Below are 25,985 nucleotides of genomic sequence, written 5' to 3'. Positions count from 1 at the left end.
CCTCGCATCAATTATTCTTCACGTCCAAAATCTGTTCGCTAGCGGGCTTTGTGGAGGTGAAATCTTTGAATGTGCTGACCTGCAGGAATGCCAACCTAATTCGGTTATGCTACAGTGCTGGCCGTAATATGCAGAACAAAACACATACAGTGTCTGCGTAGCCACGTATTCATACTGGATAGGGAGTCATTACAGAAAACGCCGTTTGGTGGAGGTAGTAGTGCACTACATTATACACTTTCGTACTTTTGCCTAAGGAGAAAAACCAACCAAATTGTTTACTGCATGGGTAACTTGGGGCAAATATTGCATCAAGCTGCACTTTACAGGTCTAAATCGTTCACTTTCAACAGGGAGAACCAGAGGAAACTAACTAAAGGTCGAGATTGTTGAGGAGGAAAAAGTTAGGTTACAATTGATTTCAAATTGTGTACTAATCTGCTTTTTCACATGATTAGATCTAAGTAAACTGTGGACATGAATATGGTCCACTTAGCCTTCGACATATGATGGTATGTATGTATGTTATCACTCGAAGAGCCAGTCAAAATATGTGACCACACGATGGGGGTACCGTCGGCGATGCCATATCCCGTCTAAGTGCTAACTAATCACACTGTCGACGAGTCGATTGTGACCAAACAGTTACGTCGCCATCCTACAGGCCGAGAAGATTCGGTTTCAAAACTTCATGAGCTTTCGTGAGATGTGCAATGTCTAGGACGTCCATTAAGGATGGAACAGCTAGACAGTGCTTCTCGGCTCTTCAGAATAGATTGGCTTCAATTACCGCAAGAAACCTCCATTAAAAATCACTCCACACCAACAAAAAACTTTTGGCACATCCTTGTGGAAGAAAATTTTTAAAGAGTAAAAAACAGGCCTCCGGGCCTCTTGAGATAGCATGGCCGGATTACTCTACCCCAGACTCATTTACGTACGATTCACATCATATTGTTCTATAGCGTATAACTTGTGCTGTAATTAATCACACACTCAAAAAAACACTACATCTTCCAAATAATATGATGAACAAGTTTCTGTGCATTTGAGAACTGTTTCACATCATTTTTGATCTGATATTCTCAGTGGTTGAATGATAGGAAAGGAGACCCGCTTTCGTCTCCCTTTACACTCATCCTGATTTTGGGGTGGGCCAAGATAGTACACATCATGCTAGCTTTTCTTGACTTTGTATATTAAACACCGACATATTCATTTTTTGTTTTTTAAACCGGGAGTTTATGCTTCGCGGTTTCGCTTATCCGATATAGGGAAGTAAGTAGGAGAGCCAGACCTATACTGTATCCGATCCCGTGAGATATAAATTTTTAGGCACACGATTGTGTGTCTGGGTGTGGTATGTCCCTATAACCACTGCATGAAACCTGTGTTATCATTCATGATAGTTTCAAAGTAGTTTTTGTTTATTTTTTCATTCGTTTTCATTCAGACTAGAACACCCAACAAATGCTAGGTTACAGAGAAGCCAGTTTGTCTTGGCTGCCCATCTACAAAGGTGATAGAGCACCACCTCACGCTGTGGAGGCTGAAAAAGAAATCCATGTGATTCGAGCCCGTCATCAAGATGACGTGCTACCAGGAAAGTGGCCACTCCATATTGGGCACATTGCCCACCTCCCATTCCATGATTTGGAGGTTGAAGTGACCACTTTTGAGGTACTCTGTGATACAGGTCTTTACTCGGGAAAAGCAAGGTAAGCAATTCTTATGATAAATAGTTTTGAACCGGTGAGTCCGACAACGTGTACCTGTAGGTCCAAAGGTAGATCAGGGTAGTATCAAATTAGTAGTGAGTTTGTCGTTCATCTGTAGAATAAGCCAACATGAGATTGTCAAATAAGATTAGGACTGATCTGAAAACAGTTGCCCGAAGAAACCTGACAACTGATGGAATCGAATAATGTTATTCTTAATTTACAGTCGAAAGCCATTTGTATGAATGCGATGGCCGCAAACTATTAAACCGTTGCCCGAATGTGGACTGGCCGCATATTACCAACCGTTTTGAGCAGTTCGTTTGGCGCAGCTCGTATACGTGAATGTGCACCTTCAAAACAGAAGCCCGACGTTATGTGCTAGATTTTAACTGCGTGTAGACCATGTGGACTGTAGGAGAACTATATCTCAATTCTGATCTTATTCCAGTGAATCTAGAGTGCACTGCTTGCTTCCTGTGGAAGATTTAGTCGTAGACGCATCTGAATAAATGAATAATCATGGGACCAGTAAGCAATCAGTATATATCATCCATCCGAATCAACATGGAAATGTTCAATACAATCTTGAGTCTAGGCTCCACCACAATCAAGTACAAGTAACAGCAAGCAAATCCACCTTTCCTAACAGTCCGTTAACTAGGTGGCCCAATATGTCGTAGTTATAAAATAACCTGCAACGTGAAAAATACCCACTTTCGCAGCTCTGTTACTCCGCAGCAGAAATTTTTGCTTCTAGAGTAAGATGGATTTGCCTGACTGAGCGGAGATACAGTTTGTACACCGTATTCCTTGTGGAGTTAGCGAGGTACAACTATTTGCAAACAAATTTGGTTTTTCGAGAGAGTTACCCAAAACCCAGCTGAATCTCTTCAATTTCGTGCAATTTGGTTTTAAGTGGAACATAGGGTTGACGGAAACTCGGGGACTGTGCCTACCTTATGAGCGCCGAAAGGGCAAAACCGGTTGTAGGCTGTTGATGGATTCTCAGCAAACTTATGACTGGTGCATTAAGTATATACTTATCTGTAGTATTTAATTGAGGGTAATTTGGTCTAGTGTACCCCAGCTCAAGAGATAACACTCGTCCAAATATGTCTTTCAATCTTTTTTGGCATTAAAAGTTAAGCGGGAGCATTTTAGAACACTTTTAATCGTGTACTACGCTCTCTTATCCAGAATTTCCAAACATATTTAAGTAGAAGTTCGAAGCGGTTCGTTGTTACTGGCTGTTACTGGCTATTAGTTAATACAGAAAACAAGAGATACATGTCTTACTTGACTTCTTGACGAAAATCAAGGGTGACTGTGCCATTATGTCACACTAGACTGGCGAAGGTGAGAGGGTAGGCGGTGAGCACGAATTCAAAATCCGGTACAGTATACTTGGTTTCCATTCCATAGCTGATGATTTACACATGCGGGCTGTCACCAATGTGATGAACTTTGTGCTTTTGGCTTCAGGATTGTGCGTGTAAAAACTTTCAGTCCTTTCCACTCGGTACTCATTCTATGCGAAGGTGGTATAGCGACCGATGAGATCAAAAGTTTGTCTGTATTATCAGCGTCAGTAAAATTCCCTGCATAGCTACGTATTCCGGACTTTACATATGCGTAGCCGAAGCATTTCTAGATCACATATATAAACAGTAAGTGCATCAAACCAATCAAGGATGATCCGAAAACAGATTTGCCTTCAAAACATGTCATAAATGCTCTTTTCAAAGCACTCTATCCAACGCAGCATTCCATAAGGGAATGTATTTTTCACACAGCGAAGGACGTCTCTCCACCAATAGGAAAATCCTTGAACTAGAATGAATAAGCCAGAGTAAAGGTATCGAAGTAATGAAACATATATTGTATTGGACAGCATTTTACCAGCATATAACAATTTGGACCGGTCAGTTCTGGCAACAGAGTTTCATTAGTAATTCAGAAACTAAAGGAAAGATCATGAGATTACTTGAATAAAGATAAAATTAGTTTTCGGCGAAAGCGGGTTGCGGTCAACACTAGAGTCCAAATCAGATAGAGTTCAAATTATTTGGGTGAAATGAAGCATCGTTCTTCCTTGTCAGTCATAATCTTTGGTAGACTAACGGCGAAAACTTTGTTCTGGCTTTCAATGGGTGGAGTCATCCTTGGAACTGAGCATACCTAAGCATGGAAACGTTTAATGTCACGCCACAGTCTAGTGAAACAAGATGTTTCAGTTGTGTGGGCAACTTTTTCAAACGATTTCTACGATCTTGAGCCTTAACAACAAGTGGATTACGCTGTCAAAGTCGCCCCTAAGAATGCTTAATAACTTTTAGTTGTGGATGCTAAAGTATCTGTTTTTACAGAGAGAACAGGATAACAACAAAGCCCAGGATATTGATTCCGCGCATGGACACCATTCGCTCAACCTGACAAAACTAAGAAACTGCACCAAATCAATAACGTCGATGGACAACGTTGATTAACAGGAGAGTTTCTATTCCATAAAATTTGAGAGCGTTAGAAATATTTGATGGGATTTTGGAAACACTTGAACCTATCGGGCCTTTCCCGGCCCCACCACGTCTTCTGTCTCATCTGTGTGATCGGCTGGGTCCACATTCACAGGAGTTCCCAATGAAGTAAACTGTTCAGCTTTGGCGAAGATTTCAGTTGTTGTTACGCAAAGACAACTCGCCACTGTCTAACAGTAGAGCATTTATTTAGGAAACAACTGTTCCTAGAAAAAGGAAGCATTAGGTAAATATTTGCACAGAATTCTTGATGCCATTTCTTGAAGACAAATGCGTGCTCCAACTCACGATGTTTTGTTTGCTTATCTGAACTAACTCGCGTGAAAGAGCTGACAAATAATGAAGCATAGATTTGGGATCTTTACAGGCGATAATTCAAGGGATGCAAGTGGCCTGAGCTCCCATCTTTTGAATGCCCGTTCATTGATTTTAAGCTCCTTATATTTGCTTTACTTAGCCTGGTGATTCTTACTGCCATTAGCCAACTGCGCCAGAGAGTAACGCTAACTACCACTCTGAACATATCCTTTGGTAACTTTGTTAACGAATATCTGTAACACCAGTGAATTCACTGATTTCAAGGCTGTACTGTAAGTTTAGGCGTTTGCTTCTTATTATCCGTAGTAGGTCTCATAAGTTTACACATTCGAGGTATGAGACCATCTCTGAGATGGAAGTGTTCCTTCCCTATATGCACTGTCTCCCACGCATTGCTCAGTCAGTCGGTCGAATGGTTGGGATTTCAGCAGTTTCCAGAGTAAAAGAGAAGTTCTCATACGTAGTCTACTTTGTACACTTCCTGCACCAACATGACAAGCCCGTGTGGTAGCCGTCAGCTTGTATCATTTGGGTCATTCCACACATTAGCTCGCTATTCAACCCATCCAGTTCAATCAAAGAAAGACCACAAAGAAACACGAACGCGTTTGAAAGTTGTGCAACACTTCGCTCGCTTTCGGTCTGCAGTACTTTCAAGTAGCATAGCAACTGCGAGGCGGGAAGCGTAAAGCGTTTTTTGTACGGTCTTTCTGCAGTTGATTTCTCACAGTTAAATGTAGACATTGAAAAACTTTGTCCAAAAGTTGTAGAGAGAGTTATTTGTTTTCCCCTTGGGGTTTTCTTGTACGGACTTCTCTCCCTGGATTGGAGCTGCGGATAAAATCGGGAGGTCTGATTAGAAGTTTAAGGGTGTCGTGTGACAATTCCCTTGTGTAACAGTCGAACAGCCTAATTGATTTCAACATCAAAAGGCTGTTTCTAGAATACAGTTTTTAGCCAAATTGCAACCATTTGAAGCTAGTCCGAGATGGCTCACAGAAAAAACCGAATGCAAGGTCACATTAGGTATCTTTTAGGTGCAACGCTAATTTGTTGGGGAAACAAATCACTGAAAATGTTTCATTCCCTGAGCTGCTTGAAACAAGCATAGTTTTCATATCTCATGAGCGGAGCCGGAATGGTTGGTATTCATCCGTATCTACTCCGTTGCATGTTTCTGCAAACTTTTCCATGATGGGTGAACTACCAAAAAGGTGTGAACTTCCATGAAACCAGAGTTATCCTATGGCTTTTTTCGTCAAATTTTCTGTTTAGGTTGTCAGCTAGATTATTTTTCAGCTGATGTCGAACCGATTTTTTTCGTGGTACACAAACTTTCCTTTTGTACCTCTGCTTTAAACTACAGTTGCCATTGGCTTCCGGCAGAAGGTGGGCGGATTCCTCAAAACGCCGTACAAGCCGGGGTACAAAAAGACGGCACACCCCTGTTTGTAGCACGCGCGAAGATCAACAATGAAATGTGTGTCGGAAAAGCACTACCGACCCAAACGTTTGCACTTCTTCCTTGGGGTGGACAAGAACATCGAGTGGATTGCTATGACATATTATGCTGGACGTAGGAGTTCTTAACCCCTTATCTTATCTCCATCCTTCGTTCTCCACACATGCACATCGAAACACTGTCCGCTCGCTGAACAGCGCTAACAGGTGACTGTTTACATCTGCATACCTGAAGAGTTTCTGTTTAATAGAATATTTGACAGAAACGTGGTGTTTTTATTCGTTCATTATACATTCGCTCATTATTTTTGTAGGCCCAAAAGATCTCTCGTCGAAATCAAATAGTTGTGTTGATAACGAATAAAAACAGGGTTGGGGATATTTATGCATGAATAAAGTGTGCGAGGTAAAGATTGTACTCTAAAAGTACACTCTGTCCACGGTTTATGGACTGCGAAACTCTACCAGACAGGCATCTGCCTGAGATCAATAGTAGACAGCATACGTCTAATAAGCTGCCTTCTTAGTGACTTCCAAACGCTAAGTACTGCACTGTGCACTGATGAGTTTGCAGGACTGTCTCCAAGATGATCGAATTGGGGCTCTCGCATGGTTCGTTGTAAATGGAACATAATGCCAGATACCTTTACACCAGACTCAGTGAGAAACATGAAGAGCAAACACTGTACGGAGAAGCATAGATGGTTAGTCACCCACAGAAGAAAAGAACAATGATGATGCATACTCTTGCTGCCGGGACAAAAGACGGATTTGAAACTTGATTCTTTGAGGTTGACTAGGGATCAAGCCACAGCAACTGAAGACTTAGCCTGTGAGTGCGGAGCTCATTCACGTGTGTAGAATTGCTAAACCAGGAGGGTTTTTTGGAACAGCCTGAAACGGCCCTGGGGTACACTAGAACTAATAAAAATCAAATGTGCGTTAGGATTATGGGGTCCTCGAAAAATTCCATCAACCGGAAAAACAGGGCCACAAACATGACTGGGCTCAATATTCGGTTTTCCGACCGATCAAAAAAAATAGAAAACCGTTTAAAACACCTGTCAGAAGTGAACCTGCCGTAGTTATTTTGAGAACGTGCGATCCAATGCACTGTTTTGGCATGATGCCACCCTAATTTTTGCAGGAGCTTTATCACTTTCCAAATGTTGATGTCTCAAAGCTTATGAATATGAATTAATGAAACCCATAAACCTGTATGGACGCTACAAACAAACATATCAATTGTTCGGTTGAAAGCGGGCGATCCAGAAGAAATCGATTTTAGACTGTCTATCGAGAGTATACAATCAATTCCCTTTGGAACTTGAGCAGACATGGTAATATTCGTCAGTCGATCACTATGTTAGGTACGCTTCTGACGTAGTTATCACTCTCAAAATTTCCTTGTTTGCTGTGCTCATGTCTAATGTAAGAGGTTCGCAAACCTGAATTCCGCTACTCCATATTTTCATATTCCAGTGTATTACTCAGAGGCCGAAGGCAACAACAAAATGCAGCAAACAGATTTGATGTTTTGTGCCAGAGTGAATGGAAACTTCTTCGAGTGAGTAAGTGGAGTTCAATAGCACGCTAAGTTTGGCAGCAGAAAATGTTGCTAAATTCTTATCCAAACGATTTCGGGTAGAAAAACTGTCGAAGAACAGTAGGTAGGATGACTACGTAGTATTTAAAGGGATCGAGATTCAAAGATACACTCTGTAAACAATCGACAGTGTTTCGCAAACCTGTGACGAACAATGCACCTTTGATCTTCGGAATATCGCATGTAGTCTTTGAAGTGTGTTAGTCACAAACACTCAAAACTAATCCTCAACAAACTTTCACAGGTATAAAATAAGGACAATATAAATGATTAAGATTTGGGGTACAAACAAGCATGTAGAATCAAACTTGCGGTTTGATTTTAGTGGAGACAACTGGTCACGCAGGATGCCGTTAGCCGCATAATGTTCTTAACTGCAAAAATTTTACGATTAGAGTAAAGCTTTCTGTGCCAAACTGTTGCATTTTGCTGCATATGTGCTCAAACCAAAAACCACCCTTATCTGCTTTCGCAGCTCACCGAGTTTCATTGTCCAGTGAAGCAATCATATCTCTGGTGGAAAAGTCTGGTGGAATAATTTCCCAGGATCGCTGAGAACCCAGGATGCCTAAATTGGCCTCAAATGTTTGGACTAGTACTCTGAACTTTATTGGTCGATTGCCCCGGTTCATTAGGGAAACGTCATAGCTTTCGAAAATTCAATTTCATTGTGCGAATACTGAGCGCCATCACCCAGTCAGGCACGTGATTTGAATTTGAAGTGTAGCAAAGTTGTTCTCAACAATATTCAGAGAAAACTTCACTTGCCATCCATTTCAGCAAGAAGCTGGAAAAGAACACCATGAATGGCAGTACAGAAGCGTCTATGAAGTCCACAAACGAATAGCCTACATTTGTACATTTTTCCGTTTCGTCCAAAAATCAAATGGGCAACTTACATCAGGGTATACAATATACAACGCAGCTATCGACGAGAAAACTAGTAGGTGCTTGCAGTAATTTTACCTTGGGCTGGAATTTCGAAAATGGACGGAAGATCAGATTTTGCTTTCATATGCAATGGATTTAACATAAGTAAATTTCAACAACCAAGGTAAGATAACTGCAAGGGTACTATTATAGATATCTGTCACAAGGAGCCGGGACCACGAAATCTCTTAGGCTTCAGTTCGATTGCTTGATTTTTCGCGTTAGTAATTGTTTCACCGTTGGTTGAGTCGTACACACACACACAATAATACTCATTCAGCTAGGAGTTAGCCAGGGATTTGAACAGATATTGCCAATTGGTTTCCCAACGGTCCTGAAGCTTGAACAGTCCGCTCACTTGTCTAATCATGCAAACCATTTTTCTACGGAAAAAGTCGTCAGATGTTCCAATCCCCTACCTGGTGGGCCAGGAGACTGTGTTTGTCAGACTTCTGACCGTTGATCAACCTGGTATGAGAGACTCTGTGAGTGTCGCTCGTTGGATCACTGAGGTACGCAAACCGCCACACAACGGTAAGATCCAGTCTCTTCGTAACGGGCACAGTTTACGAGTGGATGTATGAGCAGTCTGGTCCGTTAAAATATCTATTATTCATCATACACTGGTCAAGACAAATAATTTGATTGATAGTTGACATGTTTGTCAGTAGATTCAGAATTTATCATGTGAGATTACTCATTGGTATCTGTCACGGCAGTTTACCTTCTAAATGAATTTCACCTCTGGATCACGATTCCGCATTGCTACACCGGAAGCAAGTAGTACACTGAAAGATTATTTGGGCAATGCATTTGGACCGGACACAGTAGACAAAACCTTTTCAAGCATCCGTTGTACGTACTGGTTTCATGAACGTCTGTGAGTGACATTCAAATTCAAATTCAGTAGATACTTCAACAGGTGAGATGTGGCCTCCTTCCATCAAAACTTACTCAAGTGATATCCACTCCTCGCCCCTCGAATTTCAAATATATGGATTTGGTTATTTCACTGATTTAAATTATTATAATTATTTACCAATGGATCGTAAATCATCCAGCTTCAGACAACGTTGCCGTCTTCGTCTCTTTTTGGAAGCGACGCCATGGTGACAGAACACGTCAATTTAATAGAAACGTCTTATTCTGCCGACAATTGCATTGTAAATTCAACAAATCAATTACAGCGACCACAATGACATGGTGCATAACTGCTTACCGTAATTTACGCAGTCAGTTCTATCAAACTCTGCAGTGAGACAAATAAAGAGGGCCGGTGTGATGCTACAACAAAGAGCTGTAAAATTGTAAAATTTTTTTCCTTCCAAACGACCAAGTGTTCACGTTTAACTCGAGAAAATGCTTGCACCCGGGACAGAGCACAATCTTTTGTGAAGTAGAGATCCTAAATCTGAGCTTTATGCACCGGAATAGTTCAAGAAGTATCTTACGGTGGAATGCATTTTGCTGACCAAATTGCGAGTCCCTTAAGTAGGTTTTGGGTACAACAACTCCTTAAAAATTCCACATATTGAGACTTCCCGCTGCAGGATTTTTCGCAAGGCAATATGGTGAGAGAGTTTTTGCGGATCGAAAAACGAAATTCACTTTGCTTAGACAGCGATTTACCAAAAACATGTGGGAACGGACTCAAGTGTTTGTTTGTCCTTTGTTTGTTCTTAAAGATACTTGACTAAACTACGGTATCACGTATTGAGCTCCTCCCTGCAAGGTAATGAGATATTGATATTGCCAAACTCGGGTCGGCGGCCGCTGATTGTCTTTCCTTGTCGTTCCACATGGAAAGTGGTTCAGGATAACCGGTTACAATGAACAAAACAAGGTGCGCATCATGTCACTCTACATAGAAAACAGCAGCCAGAGATTGGAGCCTAAACACAATTTTTTCCAGGACTATCTTCTCTCTAGCATTGATGAAAACACCCCATGGTTCAGTAGCGTCGCATTCATTATGAGTTCATTCATTGAGAATGTCTAATGATAATCCACGTTAGACAGGTGAACACCTAGTTTGACACAGTCGCAAAACCAAAGTGGTTTCTCGCCACTTTTTTCAAAAAGATACTGCTCAAGTACTGTTCAAGTAGATCATAAGGTTGACGGAAACTCGGGGACTGCGCCTATCTGATGAGCCCCAAGGAGGGTGAAAGCGGTCGTGGGCTGTCGAAGATTTTCAGCAACCTTGTGAGTAGTTTCCTTTATGAAGGTACTGCTCACTCCCATCACCACTGAAATCCCGATGAAAGAGCACACTTTAAGTTACGATTTGTGTTTAAGTTCGACTGATCACCAAAATATCCAAAAGTAAGCTGGGAAAATTTATTTTCGTTCGTGACGTAACCCATTCATGTTCTGAATTCTTACTCTAGAAAGTGGTTAGCCTAATTTAGTTGTCCGGTGATTATGCTTTTTACAACGCAACTCATCCCAAACCTTGGTCATGGATACAGTTGCGAATTCTTCTATGCCCTTGGTAGCTGAATTGACCCTCCTAGATTTCCGTCTGGACTGTGAGCTTGCGTACTTTGATAGACCACCATAAGTTTAGCCATACTTACTGTACCCATTCGCACACGGAAATTCACCTATTTAAGTGAGGTTCATCAAATTATACACTATACAAACATACATGTCTTAAATCATACTTACTGCAGCGAACCGAAAGACAAACTAGCCGTGTATAGTTTTGAATGAACTCATTCTTTTCCAATAAAGATCTGGAGACCCAAAGGCCGATCATTAGTCGTTTAAATTGGACGGCGTCCTGCAGGAAAGTCAGCATACTCTTGAATGGAAGCATGGAATTTGACAATGCCCCCTAAGGGTTAAAAATTTCCGCAACCACCCAGGAAAACTTGTGTACATCTAAAGAGCAGAAATTACTGAAATGCAAGCCCTTCGTGAATTTCGAGCAACCCGAAAGCCCTCGATAAAAAACAAATTATCATAACACACACTCTGGTGGTAGGGTTCATCTGTCTAGTTCAAGTATATCCTTGTGAAACAACAAACGTGCCGCCCTCAGAAGTAGCCCAGATGTGCTAGAACCCTCAAAGGTACCGCACTCCAGGGATATGTACAATTAGACATTGTTACTGGGCGCCTGATACCAGAGAAACACCTGTATAGGTCATGAATGCTGTCAGCTGTAAGCCCGGTGCGCACAGCACCACAGTTGACTCAAAACTCCGATAAGTCCCTCAGTACGTTTAATTAGTTTTTGCTTATCTCAACTCTGATACATACACAATCTAGAACAAAGTGTAGTCAACAATATTATTTTCTGTAGAAGACTAATTACTTGGTTTCTTCCAAAACTGTCTGCATTTGTTTAAGCTCTGCTGTTCTTGCAAAGTATCCGATTTAAATTAAGTGTACTAGCCAACCATCTGCCGCTAATGGTAAGTTCATGGTAAAGCCAGTTTCAGTGGACCATTTGTTGCAAGCAGTATTTCGGTGATTGAGTTACTAAGAAACCAATGTTTGGGACGATTTACGCTTCGCTATGTCATCGAGTTTCTATAAACACTTCGACCAACAACCTCGACTTGCCGGCTGTCAGGAGGACCGGCGCTCGACAATGCAGATTATTATACCTCGTTTCTATCTTTCTTTTATTTTCTTCCTTTTGCACAGAACCCAAAGTGAAATAAAAGCCACCAGCCTCGCAGCATTGGCTTTAGCAACGCTAGTTGTGTTCACATTACCTTGTATTTGAAACTTATGTGATCCGTTCTGTTGCAGCACAGTTTTCTAACTCCAAAAGGGCCCTTTGAGTTAGACAACACTGAACGGAGGTCTACCTTGTTCAGTATGTTGAAAAGTGAGCGAGAGGTCACAGAGCTTGAGAGCTACTGTTATATACGACGTCTCATACACGTTCCGCAACTTGGTATCATAATGGAAAAGCGCTCAGCTGCTTAAAAATGAATATTTCTGACACAGCGCGGTCGCAGACACCGCGTGCAGTTGTCAAGCCTAGCGGGATCGGACGGTACACACGCACGTTTAGCTTACGTGGACAGTCTAAGTGAATTTCCGAGGTGGACAGTGCTGAATGAGAAACACCCGTAAATGGTTACGGGAACAGTTATCGTTGGTTGGGTTAGGCATAGCACTCGCATTCCACATATCCCGAAATTGTGTGCTAACCAACCAGTTCTTTTGACGGTGGAATTCACTAAGTGTGAGAGCTGTTTAATTTGCACCTGGAGTTTCAGTAAGTTTCTACCCAAAACCACAAATCTAAATGAATTTCGAAACGGGTTAATTACCTTGTGAGGTTAAGCAGGATACAGTAATGCCATAGAAAGGTCCGATTGGAGTAAAGTCTAAACATTCGTAGACCGCGATATGTTTTACTCCGTAATTTGACTGTAGGTTTCATCTGAATGCCATTCGGTTCACCTACAATTAATATGTATGGCGAAATTCTTATCAGCTCCCACTCATATCAGTTATCCGTCCAGATAGCAATCTTCTGATAATCTATATTTTATAATTATGTACCTAGGAGTACCGAAACAGTTGTAACATTCTGTCGGTGGGGGACACTTACAGTTTCCCATAAATCATGATAAAATTGGAACGATTTTTCTTGTTACTCTGAATTCCACTGCCTCACGACCTAGAAATATGGCAAGTCTAACCAGACATTTGTAATACGACACAAGACGATCAGCCAGTATCATGAAACCAGTGCACATGCATGAAAACCGTGGTGGTTACAAAGCACAGTCTCATGACAGTCTGAGTTTTCTGGAGTATCGATTCTGTTTGGTAAACACTGCATGTACGTTTGCGAAGTGATGGATGTGGTATGTTCGGCTTCAGGACTGAGCTTTGTGTGGCAAGCAGTTGCTCTATGTTTGGTGCACATCTTTCATCGAAGATGTACATTTATCATAAGATATTGGCTGATCCATTCGGGGACTATGCTCTTTTGTGCCTAAACTGGATTCATCAGTACCCTTCCAGATAAATTTCATCAGTTAGGCAACGTGGCTTGCGTACGAGCCGTACGCAGGTGAAGCTTCAGTGAGAGAGACCTGGGATTTCACTCAGAATTGTTAATGTCTTCCACGCTGTACCACACAGTTTGCGGGAGCAAAGTAATCACCCTACCAGTTGACAGTAATAATGAATCAGTCTGGTAGATGATGGCATACGATCCAGCAAACGTCAACCGAAGAACAGGGTCCGCATTCGAAGTGACTGGCACTACTCCCTCTTGATCGCCTAGAACAATGCACTTAAAAGGTGCGGAATCAAACATCGAGTGAGTAGCCTTGAAATGCTACGCTGGTCATACCCTATCAAACGTCTGCTTGCTTCGTCCCTCATGCGGAATTACACACATATTAGCATCCTCACTGTCTTCCCAGCCACTAAACTTTCTTATGAAGTGGACGCTTACCTAAGGATTCAGGCCATGTCCATTTGTTGTGATGGAAATGAACGAGTTGCAAAATGACATTCGTTTTCTTGACGTTATTGTGATTTATGAATGCTGTATTTTGATGCTCTGCTCCGTGAATTTTATGCCATTACGGATGCCATGTTCCAGATTACCTCGGCTGCAAAATAGCTCTATGGAATTATGCCAATCGGGCATTGGTTGGTCTGACCAAAGAGAAATGTTGAGCCATCATGCGTGTAACTTGACTGGCCGTTCCATGATTTAAAACTGCAAAACCGCAAGCCGGAATGGAGGGATTGACCAATCAGTTAGGCACTGACGATGTCGTCTTGAATGATGTTCAAACGTCATCTAATCGGCATCTAATCGACAGCTAATTCACTAGTTTTATCAACAACGATATGACGGCAGAAGGATTCCGAGGTAAGCCTTTCGTCTTGATAACGAAACAGGCATCACGGCATCTGGAGCTGAAATCCAGTATTGGATAACAACGTGTTTCATATATTTTGACATGTATGTAGATCATCCAGTAACACAGAGAAAGCAGGGCTGCGGCTGGGAAGAGAATCCACATAACCTGGTCACCATATAGTGATCTTGGCTATCGAATTTCACAGTGATGTCTCTAATAGATTGAGAGATGTGGTCGAATGGTGGGAGTCAAGAAAAATGGTCAAGAATGATGCCCACTAACCACTTTTTCCATTTTTCTCCTGTGGTAATGCTTTGTCTGCAAATACAAAACTCCAGCTAAGGTTTTTCCAACTTAACTAATGAGATACCAACATAAACCCAGTTTTTTATCTACTTGTTACCATTTTTACGTCAACAAAAAACAAGGGTGATAGCTAGCTCTGATCTAGTCTGTTGTGCCTCTGAACCTTCAAAAGAAAAACTCAACCTGACAATGAAATCAGTGCTTTTTTCAAGTTCTGTTGACATGTTCCTGCACATGTTCCAAAACAACCATATATGGCTACTTATTTGAAGATTTCTATTAAGGTAGTGACGTTGCCAGTTCAGTAGAGCATACAGAGCACTACTTTGAACTTTGTGTAAGCTTACAGCTGGTCAGCTAAATATCGAGAAACAATTCTTCGGGACCGGACTGTGGGCATCCTTTCAAAAGTATTGTTGAGACAATGAATATCGCTTCAGCCGGAAAGATGAAACTCACCTGTTGGACCAGAACAGTACCAAATATTTTACGTAAATTTAGTCACATGCATGGGGAAGGGATTCGAGAACAGAATGCCCAGTTGAATTGGATCACTGGTCATCACATGGAAAGTTACCGAAATTGGAGTGCACTGTGCCGGATTTCTTTTCTCATTTGCCCACTTTCTGATGACGCTGATCCCCTATGAAAATTGCATTACTATTGAATTACTTTCATCAGGATATTCTCCTAGTTTGGTTGCTGCTAATCTTGTGGATTCTCAGACGAAAGATATTCGGTTCATTCGGTTATGCTCAAACCAGTGTTCAGTTGTCTGCATTGAAAATGAGGAGTGCAGTTCGCAGTTTGTTGGCCTCAGTCGAGATAAGGGTTTATTGTCAGCAATTTCTCTTTTCTATATGTGTTATGCTCACTCAGTCGGCTTGGTCACATAGCTAGTTCGAATGAGTAAACACGGTTATGGGGAAGATTCTCAGATCGATATACTGTGAACGTGGCAACAATGTGAATCATGACAAGTACCAGTTTAGGTGAAGCGCATGAATAAACCCTGAACATTTTAGTGACCTTATGAACTGATGAAATAAGTAAATAGAGTTAGATATAGTTTTACTGCATTGCAGTGTAGCAGAACTAGCACATTTGAGCAATGAGTCAGCCGTTGTTGACTGAGCCAGCACCCATTTTTGTCTCCCATCATCACTTTCCTTTAGCTTCAACCCACCGAATTCCTCTAAAGAGCTGATCTACTGACTCATAGACGGATGATTCAAATGTAATTGTGCAAAGCCTTAACCGAAGGCCTTCTTCTGAGTCAAACAGAGGTGCCAGCGTCGTGACTTCACGGTCTTGTACTTCGTATCTGCATCAATTTCTTTCCCCAAACCTACAGGACTTATTAATGCCTACAAGTAATATAAATGCTTTGTAATATAATCTACCTAACGAACCAACGCTGACTATAAGACGTGGCTAAGAGTCATTTAAAAAGGGAGTATCTGATAACAGTCGTCTCTAAGGAATGGGTTAAAGCATTCAGATGTGTATACACGTAATGAAGACTATAATTTACAGATGAATGTGGGGGCATTCGTAGAACAACCATCCGGTCAACATGTACTGGAGTTATTTGTCAGTATTACAAGTCGGAATGAATACTTACCCAACGGTATTAATTTCATTTCCTTGGCATATTAACCACAAACTCATGTAACTCTATGAGACAACCACATTTGGGTTTCAGCGCTTGCTGCAGGTTGTTACGTGAGTTATATGGGGAACGGGCGCAAACCAAAGAATCTGCTTCGGAATTGCTTTCCAGGAGAAATACACCTCTATAATGTTTGACCTTTCTGCAGCTCAATCAGCTGTTCGTACTCGTTTAATCCATCTTCTTTTCACCCCAGTGTCCTGACAAAACAGTCTAGTTGACAGCGTCTACAGATAGCCTATTAGAGTAATATAAACTATCCCCGTCCAAGGAGAAAAAAGGTTCTCCGACCGGTCATAAGGAAAATTCACTCCAAACAATAGCTAGTGGATAACCACACTGTGGCCTGGCCAACTGAAAAACATCGTTTTGAAAGGGTCTTCCCTATAGAATCACCGTTTTGAAAACTTGATTCGGTTGTTGACTGTCATCATGTGCTAGAATTGTCTGGCAGTTTTGTATAAGAAACTGCTTGCGTTCCAGGCACAACATGTTTCTCTTCCCCTCAGTGTTTGCCTCTTGGTTTTTTGTCACCGCCTGAAATCACTCCCTACCAGGTGCTACGCCTATCGGTGTGTTGCCGGCTTCATATCTGTCTAGACCGTAACGGAACATCTTGCCCGCTAGTGTACACTTTCTGTTTAGTGATTTTCTGTAGCCTAGAGCCATTCAGTCACTTTATTTCAGCTCCTGTTTTTGTTCCACAACCGCATTCAAATGTTGTTTTATTCATCAAAGGATAGATAAAGTACAAAAGATTTCTTTCCCAGTGGATGATGTCTCCACCGTCACGTGTTTTTTGTAGGCTCACCTGCTCCAATAGGCCACTTTTTCTGTCAGGCCAACAAAGTGGCCGTAACCTATCTTCGAATACAGACCCCACTATCGACTAAACTGTGACACTGCCGAAATCACCAAAACTTAAGGGGCTATTTCTTGGCTGTAGAGTGTCATTCGGGACAAGATATCGATAATTTCTGCCCATTCGTAAAGCCATTCTTAAGGTACTTGGCAACAAACTAGGTTGTCGTTATTCTCCAAAAAGCCATCTAAAGCCTGATTTCTGTTTAAATGAGCAATATGCACATTTATGAAGTAGACGATACACCGTTCACCCAAAATTAGAAAAACTAAACCTGAGCTAGCCACACCAAAATCATAAACTCTAACATTTAGGGTCAACAAAACATACTAAGGTAAGCCTCAGCAAAAAACATACCTAACGACGTTCCATCAGAATATTATGTGCATACCACCTCATAACTTTTACGCCAACTTCCACTCCTCACCCTTTAATTCGGCTCGATATTAACTATTCTTCCGTGCAACCAGGTAGTCTATTCCCATTCACCCATCATCTGCATATCATCCTTGACTGACATTAGCGCTTATCTCTGCTACAACAAGTGGAGTAGAAGGGTTTATATATTTAGATGTCATATACAGATAAGATGTCCCTGATAGATGACCAGTCGCCAAACGATGGCTATGAACGTCAGGATTAAACATATTCTCCGTCCTCATTTTGGACATTGTGCAGCACGTGCACGGCTGCTCATCTGAAAGACCACCAGACCGCATAGAATGTTTACTTATCTTTTGTGAGTAGTGTGAACAGTGTGAGATTTCATGTGGCCACTACAGAGCTGAAAGGTAAGGCTCAACTTGCTTAAATCAATTTTTGCCTACAGCTTACTTCGGCAACCAAAACCACTCAAACGATCATAGGTTACCAAGACCCAGGGTGGACGTGACTACCAAATTTGAGTGTACTCTGCGACCTAACTCAGTTGTGATGTCGTTCAATTTTCACAGCACATGTATTGGCTGAAGCAACAGTAGTGAACCAAAAAAGCTCTTACTCTTAATTGCAGTCAGAGAAATTTCGCAAACACTGAAACCATCGTACCACGTTAGGGGTCTAACTGGTCTCTATTTTCATATGAACGCATAAAACAACGACATTTCCCTCATGCTGATCTCTTCCCAAATCACTAATTAGAAACTCTGTACCAACCGTGTTTTTCGTTTGGACATGTTTCTATTCCAAAAAGTAAACAAAACGCCGGAAACATTTTAGTTACGAAATGACTCATGGAAGCTTATGTAAAATCTGATTGATTTTATAGCATCAGAACATTATCCACGTAAAGATGCCATTAAGTGAAGTCAAAATACCTATGGAATCTATAAAATGAATTCTGTAAAAAGACATTTGCAGTTAGATGACAAGGCAATAAGCTAAATCAAATGTAGATCATCCAGTAACACAGAGAAAGCAGGGCTGCGGCTGGGAAGAGAATCCACATAACCTGGTCACCATATAGTGATCTTGGCTATCGAATTTCACAGTGATGTCTCTAATAGATTGAGAGATGTGGTCGAATGGTGGGAGTCAAGAAAAATGGTCAAGAATGATGCCCACTAACCACTTTTTCCATTTTTCTCCTGTGGTAATGCTTTGTCTGCAAATACAAAACTCCAGCTAAGGTTTTTCCAACTTAACTAATGAGATACCAACATAAACCCAGTTTTTTATCTACTTGTTACCATTTTTACGTCAACAAAAAACAAGGGTGATAGCTAGCTCTGATCTAGTCTGTTGTGCCTCTGAACCTTCAAAAGAAAAACTCAACCTGACAATGAAATCAGTGCTTTTTTCAAGTTCTGTTGACATGTTCCTGCACATGTTCCAAAACAACCATATATGGCTACTTATTTGAAGATTTCTATTAAGGTAGTGACGTTGCCAGTTCAGTAGAGCATACAGAGCACTACTTTGAACTTTGTGTAAGCTTACAGCTGGTCAGCTAAATATCGAGAAACAATTCTTCGGGACCGGACTGTGGGCATCCTTTCAAAAGTATTGTTGAGACAATGAATATCGCTTCAGCCGGAAAGATGAAACTCACCTGTTGGACCAGAACAGTACCAAATATTTTACGTAAATTTAGTCACATGCATGGGGAAGGGATTCGAGAACAGAATGCCCAGTTGAATTGGATCACTGGTCATCACATGGAAAGTTACCGAAATTGGAGTGCACTGTGCCGGATTTCTTTTCTCATTTGCCCACTTTCTGATGACGCTGATCCCCTATGAAAATTGCATTACTATTGAATTACTTTCATCAGGATATTCTCCTAGTTTGGTTGCTGCTAATCTTGTGGATTCTCAGACGAAAGATATTCGGTTCATTCGGTTATGCTCAAACCAGTGTTCAGTTGTCTGCATTGAAAATGAGGAGTGCAGTTCGCAGTTTGTTGGCCTCAGTCGAGGTAAGGGTTTATTGTCAGCAATTTCTCTTTTCTATATGTGTTATGCTCACTCAGTCGGCTTGGTCACATAGCTAGTTCGAATGAGTAAACACGGTTATGGGGAAGATTCTCAGATCGATATACTGTGAACGTGGCAACAATGTGAATCATGACAAGTACCAGTTTAGGTGAAGCGCATGAATAAACCCTGAACATTTTAGTGACCTTATGAACTGATGAAATAAGTAAATAGAGTTAGATATAGTTTTACTGCATTGCAGTGTAGCAGAACTAGCACATTTGAGCAATGAATCAGTCGTTGTTTACTGAGCCAATACCCATTTTTGTCTCTCGTCACCACTTTCCTGTAGCTTCAACTCACTGAATTCCTCTAAAGAGCTGATCTACTGACTCATAGACGGATGATTCAAATGTAATTGTGCAAAGCCTTAACCGAAGGCCTTCTTCTGAGTCAAGCAGAGGTGCCAGCGTCGTGACTTCACGGTCTTGTACTTCGTATCTGCATCAATTTCTTTCCCCAAACCTACAGGACTTATTAATGCCTACAAGTAATATAAATGCTTTGTAATATAATCTACCTAACGAACCAACGCTGACTATAAGACGTGGCTAAGAGTCATTTAAAAAGGGAGTATCTGATAACAGTCGTCTCTAAGGAATGGGTTAAAGCATTCAGATGTGTATACACGTAATGAAGACTATAATTTACAGATGAATGTGGGGGCATTCGTAGAACAACCATCCGGTCAACATGTACTGGAGTTATTTGTCAGTATTACAAGTCGGAATGAATACTTACCCAACGGTATTAATTTCATTTCCTTGGCATATTAACCACAAACTCATGTACCTCTATGAGACAACCGCACTTGGGTTTCAGCGCTTGCTGCAGGTTGTTACGCGAGTTATATGGGGAACGTGCGCAAACCATTGAATTGCTTTCCAGGAGAAATACACCTCTATAATGTTTGACCTTTCTGCAGCTCAATCAGCTGTTCGTACTCGTTTAATCCATCTTCTTTTCACCCCAGTGTCCTGACAAAACAGTCTAGTTGACAGCGTCTACAGATAGCCTATTAGAGTAATATAAACTATCCCCGTCCAAGGAGAAAAAAGGTTCTCCGACCGGTCATAAGGAAAATTCACTCCAAACAATAGCTAGTGGATAACCACACTGTGGCCTGGCCAACTGAAAAACATCGTTTTGAAAGGGTCTTCCCTATAGAATCACCGTTTTGAAAACTTGATTCGGTTGTTGACTGTCATCATGTGCTAGAATTGTCTGGCAGTTTTGTATAAGAAACTGCTTGCGTTCCAGGCACAACATGTTTCTCTTCCCCTCAGTGTTTGCCTCTTGGTTTTTTGTCACCGCCTGAAATCACTCCCTACCAGGTGCTACGCCTATCGGTGTGTTGCCGGCTTCATATCTGTCTAGACCGTAACGGAACATCTTGCCCGCTAGTGTACACTTTCTGTTTAGTGATTTTCTGTAGCCTAGAGCCATTCAGTCACTTTATTTCAGCTCCTGTTTTTGTTCCACAACCGCATTCAAATGTTGTTTTATTCATCAAAGGATAGATAAAGTACAAAAGATTTCTTTCCCAGTGGATGATGTCTCCACCGTCACGTGTTTTTTGTAGGCTCACCTGCTCCAATAGGCCACTTTTTCTGTCAGGCCAACAAAGTGGCCGTAACCTATCTTCGAATACAGACCCCACTATCGACTAAACTGTGACACTGCCGAAATCACCAAAACTTAAGGGGCTATTTCTTGGCTGTAGAGTGTCATTCGGGACAAGATATCGATAATTTCTGCCCATTCGTAAAGCCATTCTTAAGGTACTTGGCAACAAACTAGGTTGTCGTTATTCTCTAAAAAGCCATCTAAAGCCTGATTTCTGTTTAAATGAGCAATATGCACATTTATGAAGTAGACGATACACCGTTCACCCAAAATTAGAAAAACTAAACCTGAGCTAGCCACACCAAAATCATAAACTCTAACATTTAGGGTCAACAAAACATACTAAGGTAAGCCTCAGCAAAAAACATACCTAACGACGTTCCATCAGAATATTATGTGCATACCACCTCATAACTTTTACGCCAACTTCCACTCCTCACCCTTTAATTCGGCTCGATATTAACTATTCTTCCGTGCAACCAGGTAGTCTATTCCCATTCACCCATCATCTGCATATCATCCTTGACTGACATTAGCGCTTATCTCTGCTACAACAAGTGGAGTAGAAGGGTTTATATATTTAGATGTCATATACAGATAAGATGTCCCTGATAGATGACCAGTCGCCAAACGATGGCTATGAACGTCAGGATTAAACATATTCTCCGTCCTCATTTTGGACATTGTGCAGCACGTGCACGGCTGCTCATCTGAAAGACCACCAGACCGCATAGAATGTTTACTTATCTTTTGTGAGTAGTGTGAACAGTGTGAGATTTCATGTGGCCACTACAGAGCTGAAAGGTAAGGCTCAACTTGCTTAAATCAATTTTTGCCTAGAGCTTACTTCGGCAACCAAAACCACTCAAACGATCATAGGTTACCAAGACCCAGGGTGGACGTGACTACCAAATTTGAGTGTACTCTGCGACCTAACTCAGTTGTGATGTCGTTCAATTTTCACAGCACATGTATTGGCTGAAGCAACAGTAGTGAACCAAAAAAGCTCTTACTCTTAATTGCAGTCAGAGAAATTTCGCAAACACTGAAACCATCGTACCACGTTAGGGGTCTAACTGGTCTCTATTTTCATATGAACGCATAAAACAACGACATTTCCCTCATGCTGATCTCTTCCCAAATCACTAATTAGAAACTCTGTACCAACCGTGTTTTTCGTTTGGACATGTTTCTATTCCAAAAAGTAAACAAAACGCCGGAAACATTTTAGTTACGAAATGACTCATGGAAGCTTATGTAAAATCTGATTGATTTTATAGCATCAGAACATTATCCACGTAAAGATGCCATTAAGTGAAGTCAAAATACCTATGGAATCTATAAAATGAATTCTGTAAAAAGACATTTGCAGTTAGATGACAAGGCAATAAGCTAAATCAAATTTACGGATTTAAATATATTCCCCGAAATATGTCATCAAATGAAGTATTATTTTACCTGGTAGGTTTATTTATCATATTTTTGGATAAGGGTATTGCCCTAGTGGTAGACCGATAAGACAATAAATCTTCAGTGAACCAGGAGATAAGGTAGCCTTATGGGAACTTCCAAGAATATAATGCCAACTGAGTTTCTGCACGAGCATGGGGATTTCTGAAACTTGGTAAGCTCATCTGAAGAGCTGCACAGTCATACCTTCCCACACTTATATTATGCGCCATACATTTAGCTGGACATCAGAAATCTACAGAATAAATATTAAAATTCCGTGATGATTCGTTGTCTTGAAACACAAAATACAATCTACCTCCCACGTTTTCATAAAGAAACTACTCACAAAGTTGCCAAAAACTCCTCGACAGCCCATGACCGGTTTCGTTCTTTTTGAGGTTCATCAAGTAGGCGCAGTCCCCGAGTTTTCGTCAAACTTGTGGTCTACTTGAACCCGAAAAGGACTGGTTTCGACAAACATACTCATTTCCAGATCAATTCAGTTTTCACAGGAGACTCAAATAAATCTCTCGTTTATGACGTTTTTCAACTGAATGTGCTGTACAAAGGCCAACTTATGTTTCAGTTAATACGATATTCGAGATATTGCAGCATATTTTCATAAACGAGAGATTCACTTAAGTCTCCCGTGAAAACCAAAAAGATTTCCAAATGAGTGCACTTACTTCCCAAGTTCTTTTTAGGCAGTACTTGAAGAGTGATCCATTTTCTGATCTGCTACTCAAAGTCTATCGTTTTTGGGGGCTCAGTATTTGAGCAGTCTGCAATTATTTTTGGTCAACATCGCTTATGGGAGTTAGAAATATTCATAATATGCGAGCTAGTTTGATGAGAATTAGATGTCCCAGTCGTGACTCACATGATAGGATTATTTTTCGTTGATCCAGCCGGTTATGCAATGCAAATTCGTTCCATTATTCAGTGTGATATATATTTATCCGGATGGGTTTGGTGCTTACATTGTGCGGGCTGGATAAATGGCTTTAACTCCCACTCATCGATCTCATCCGCCGGGTCACACTGTCCGTTCTCGAATCAACAGCGGACGTTATTATTTTCCACGAAATTCGGTTTGCAGTCTCGGAGGCCCTGGTCGAATAAACCCACCAATGAGGCAATTCATTTAATTCAGTTCAGCTGACCAAGTAGTATTCTTGTCTCCGGTAAAACAAAGTCTCCAAAACATCCCAATAATACCCATAGATGTGTTGCTGTGAATCACAGCTGCATCTGTAGACATGTATGCACGACAATCGGCAGATTTTCCACAGCAAACTGCTTGTTACTTGTGGACGGTTTCATATGCGGCTGACGTTGTCTATCAACACAGTGAATCACCCATCTGCCCAGACCACTTGTGCTGTTTTTCTCGATGTACCCACAAATACCCGAAGTACTATGCCCATTCCTATCGATCTCCACTGCTTCTACATGTTTATTGTTGCACAATGGTAGCTATATTGTCCCACTAAACTAACGGATTCCTTACCCACACAACTAGGCTGGCGTAGTCAAAACCAATACAGTACGCACGCATATGATCATGTTGGGGTTTACTGATGCTACCTTTGCTTATATTAATCATGAGGAAACAGAGTGCGGTCAATTACGAACCGGTTATATCTAAATCGTCTGTGATGAAATGGGGGCACATGTGGCCATGCCTACTTATTAGGCGTGCAGTCAGTTACATGAATAAATCACTTGTAAGTTTAAAACCAATATTACTGCAAACATCTATGTGCTAACAGGTCTACATCGATTTCTGTCTGTATGTCTGCTCAGTCTCATTGCAGTTCACATGCAGCGACATGTCGAATGGTGTGTACCTTTCACTGATGCTGAAAAACAAAGCATTCTTACCACATTTGTTTGTCTTATACAACTCGTGTTCTCCGACAAACATCAGGTGGTAAGTCTATCTTGGATGTATAAAAACAGAAGGGAGGATCGATACATGGCTACACTGCTTCCGGTTTTGACACGGTTTCCCGCCCCCACTATAGACATAGACAAGTCAGTATTGGTTACCTTTAGACAGCCCGTTGTTTAGTGAATAGCCTTTTGTGAAATCAATTGTTTGAACAAGGTTTCAAGGTTGACAGTCGTGTTAGCCTACCCGCATTTAGTGAGCAGTTAGAACATTCATGAATGCCCTTTGAGAGCACTGTCCCGTGAAAAGCTATCGAGCGTACTCCGTTAAGTCCAGGTTAATAACCATAAAACTTCAAACTCAACTCAAACCTTTAGATTTCGATATGCTAATTGGCCGCTAACTCCATGGCACAGTTGACCGACGCTGAACAATGGACCTTGAACGAAATGTCACCCATACTGTTGCCCTTAGTTCGTAGCAAGCGTAACATAAATCTGGATAACAAGCCATCCAACATTGATTTCCAAGTGTGCTTCTGGACTGACACCAACTTGAAAATGTTTTTTTTCAAACTTTGTGTCAAATACCTTTATGCTGTGTAGCATACGAATGCAAACTTCTATCCGCTCAAGTTGCTCATGCGAGCAGCATTATTTCTCGGTGATCTACAAAGAAAAACTGGATTGTTCGCCGCTAAAAAAACTGTTCTTTTAATGGATGAATAAATGATGTTTGGAGGACAGTACTTGGTTCGTTGCTGGCTAACAAAATTTAAACTGTTCTACTGAAGTCCATTCATAGCTGAAATCGGTTGTTGGTCACACTGCGCTGTGAGAATCTTTCCAAGCTAAAAAAATGAACAGTTGGGGGTTTTGAAAGTGTCTTAAGATACAGCTTTTCTAGAAAAGAACCAACTTCCCAAGTGGAAAGTGTGAGCAATCAACCTATCTGTTGATTTTATAGTTTCCTCATCATAGTGCTTATTGATCTTAAAGTAAAAATGGCGTGAGTGTCTGGACTTCTCACTACCGAATATGCTGAGCTGGTTCTTAATCAACCATTTCTCTATAACGATGTGGACAGGTTGAGTATTCGAGAACACTTGTGCTGTAATCTCTACAATTGGTACGATGACATATCGATTTAATTTTGAAAAGTAAGGGGTAGACCCACAGTTATGCATAGCATGTTCACAAAGAACTGTCATCTCATAGGAATTTGCCTACGTTTATTATAAAATCTTGGTTATTCACACAGAGCTGACTGGATGA

General features: G+C 41.2%; 2 protein-coding genes across 2 annotated transcripts in view; both read left to right on the top strand.

Moving 5' to 3' along the window:
• The window catches only part of T265_07352 (hypothetical protein), a gene marked incomplete at both ends in the record, with an annotated part of 10,365 nt that extends 4,046 nt beyond the window's left edge, over positions 1-6,319 (top strand). The window contains 2 exons of the mRNA XM_009172851.1: positions 1,454-1,718; positions 5,940-6,319. Of these exons, the coding sequence (XP_009171115.1) occupies positions 1,471-1,718; positions 5,940-6,153 (462 nt within the window). The remainder of the gene's footprint in view (positions 1-1,453; positions 1,719-5,939) is intronic.
• Positions 6,320-8,938: 2,619 nt separating this feature from the next.
• T265_07351 (hypothetical protein) overlaps positions 8,939-25,985 on the top strand; it is a gene marked incomplete at both ends in the record, with an annotated part of 28,477 nt that continues 11,430 nt past the window's right edge. Inside the window, 3 exons of the mRNA XM_009172850.1 lie at positions 8,939-9,104; positions 19,538-19,681; positions 24,635-24,750. Of these exons, the coding sequence (XP_009171114.1) occupies positions 8,939-9,104; positions 19,538-19,681; positions 24,635-24,750 (426 nt within the window). The remainder of the gene's footprint in view (positions 9,105-19,537; positions 19,682-24,634; positions 24,751-25,985) is intronic.

The sequence above is a fragment of the Opisthorchis viverrini genome (assembly GCF_000715545.1).
Source record: "Opisthorchis viverrini unplaced genomic scaffold opera_v5_169, whole genome shotgun sequence".
Classification (NCBI taxonomy): Eukaryota; Metazoa; Platyhelminthes; class Trematoda; order Opisthorchiida; family Opisthorchiidae; genus Opisthorchis; species Opisthorchis viverrini.
The sequence above is the reverse complement of the archived record's forward strand: the minus strand, read 5'-3'. Positions and strand labels throughout refer to the sequence as shown.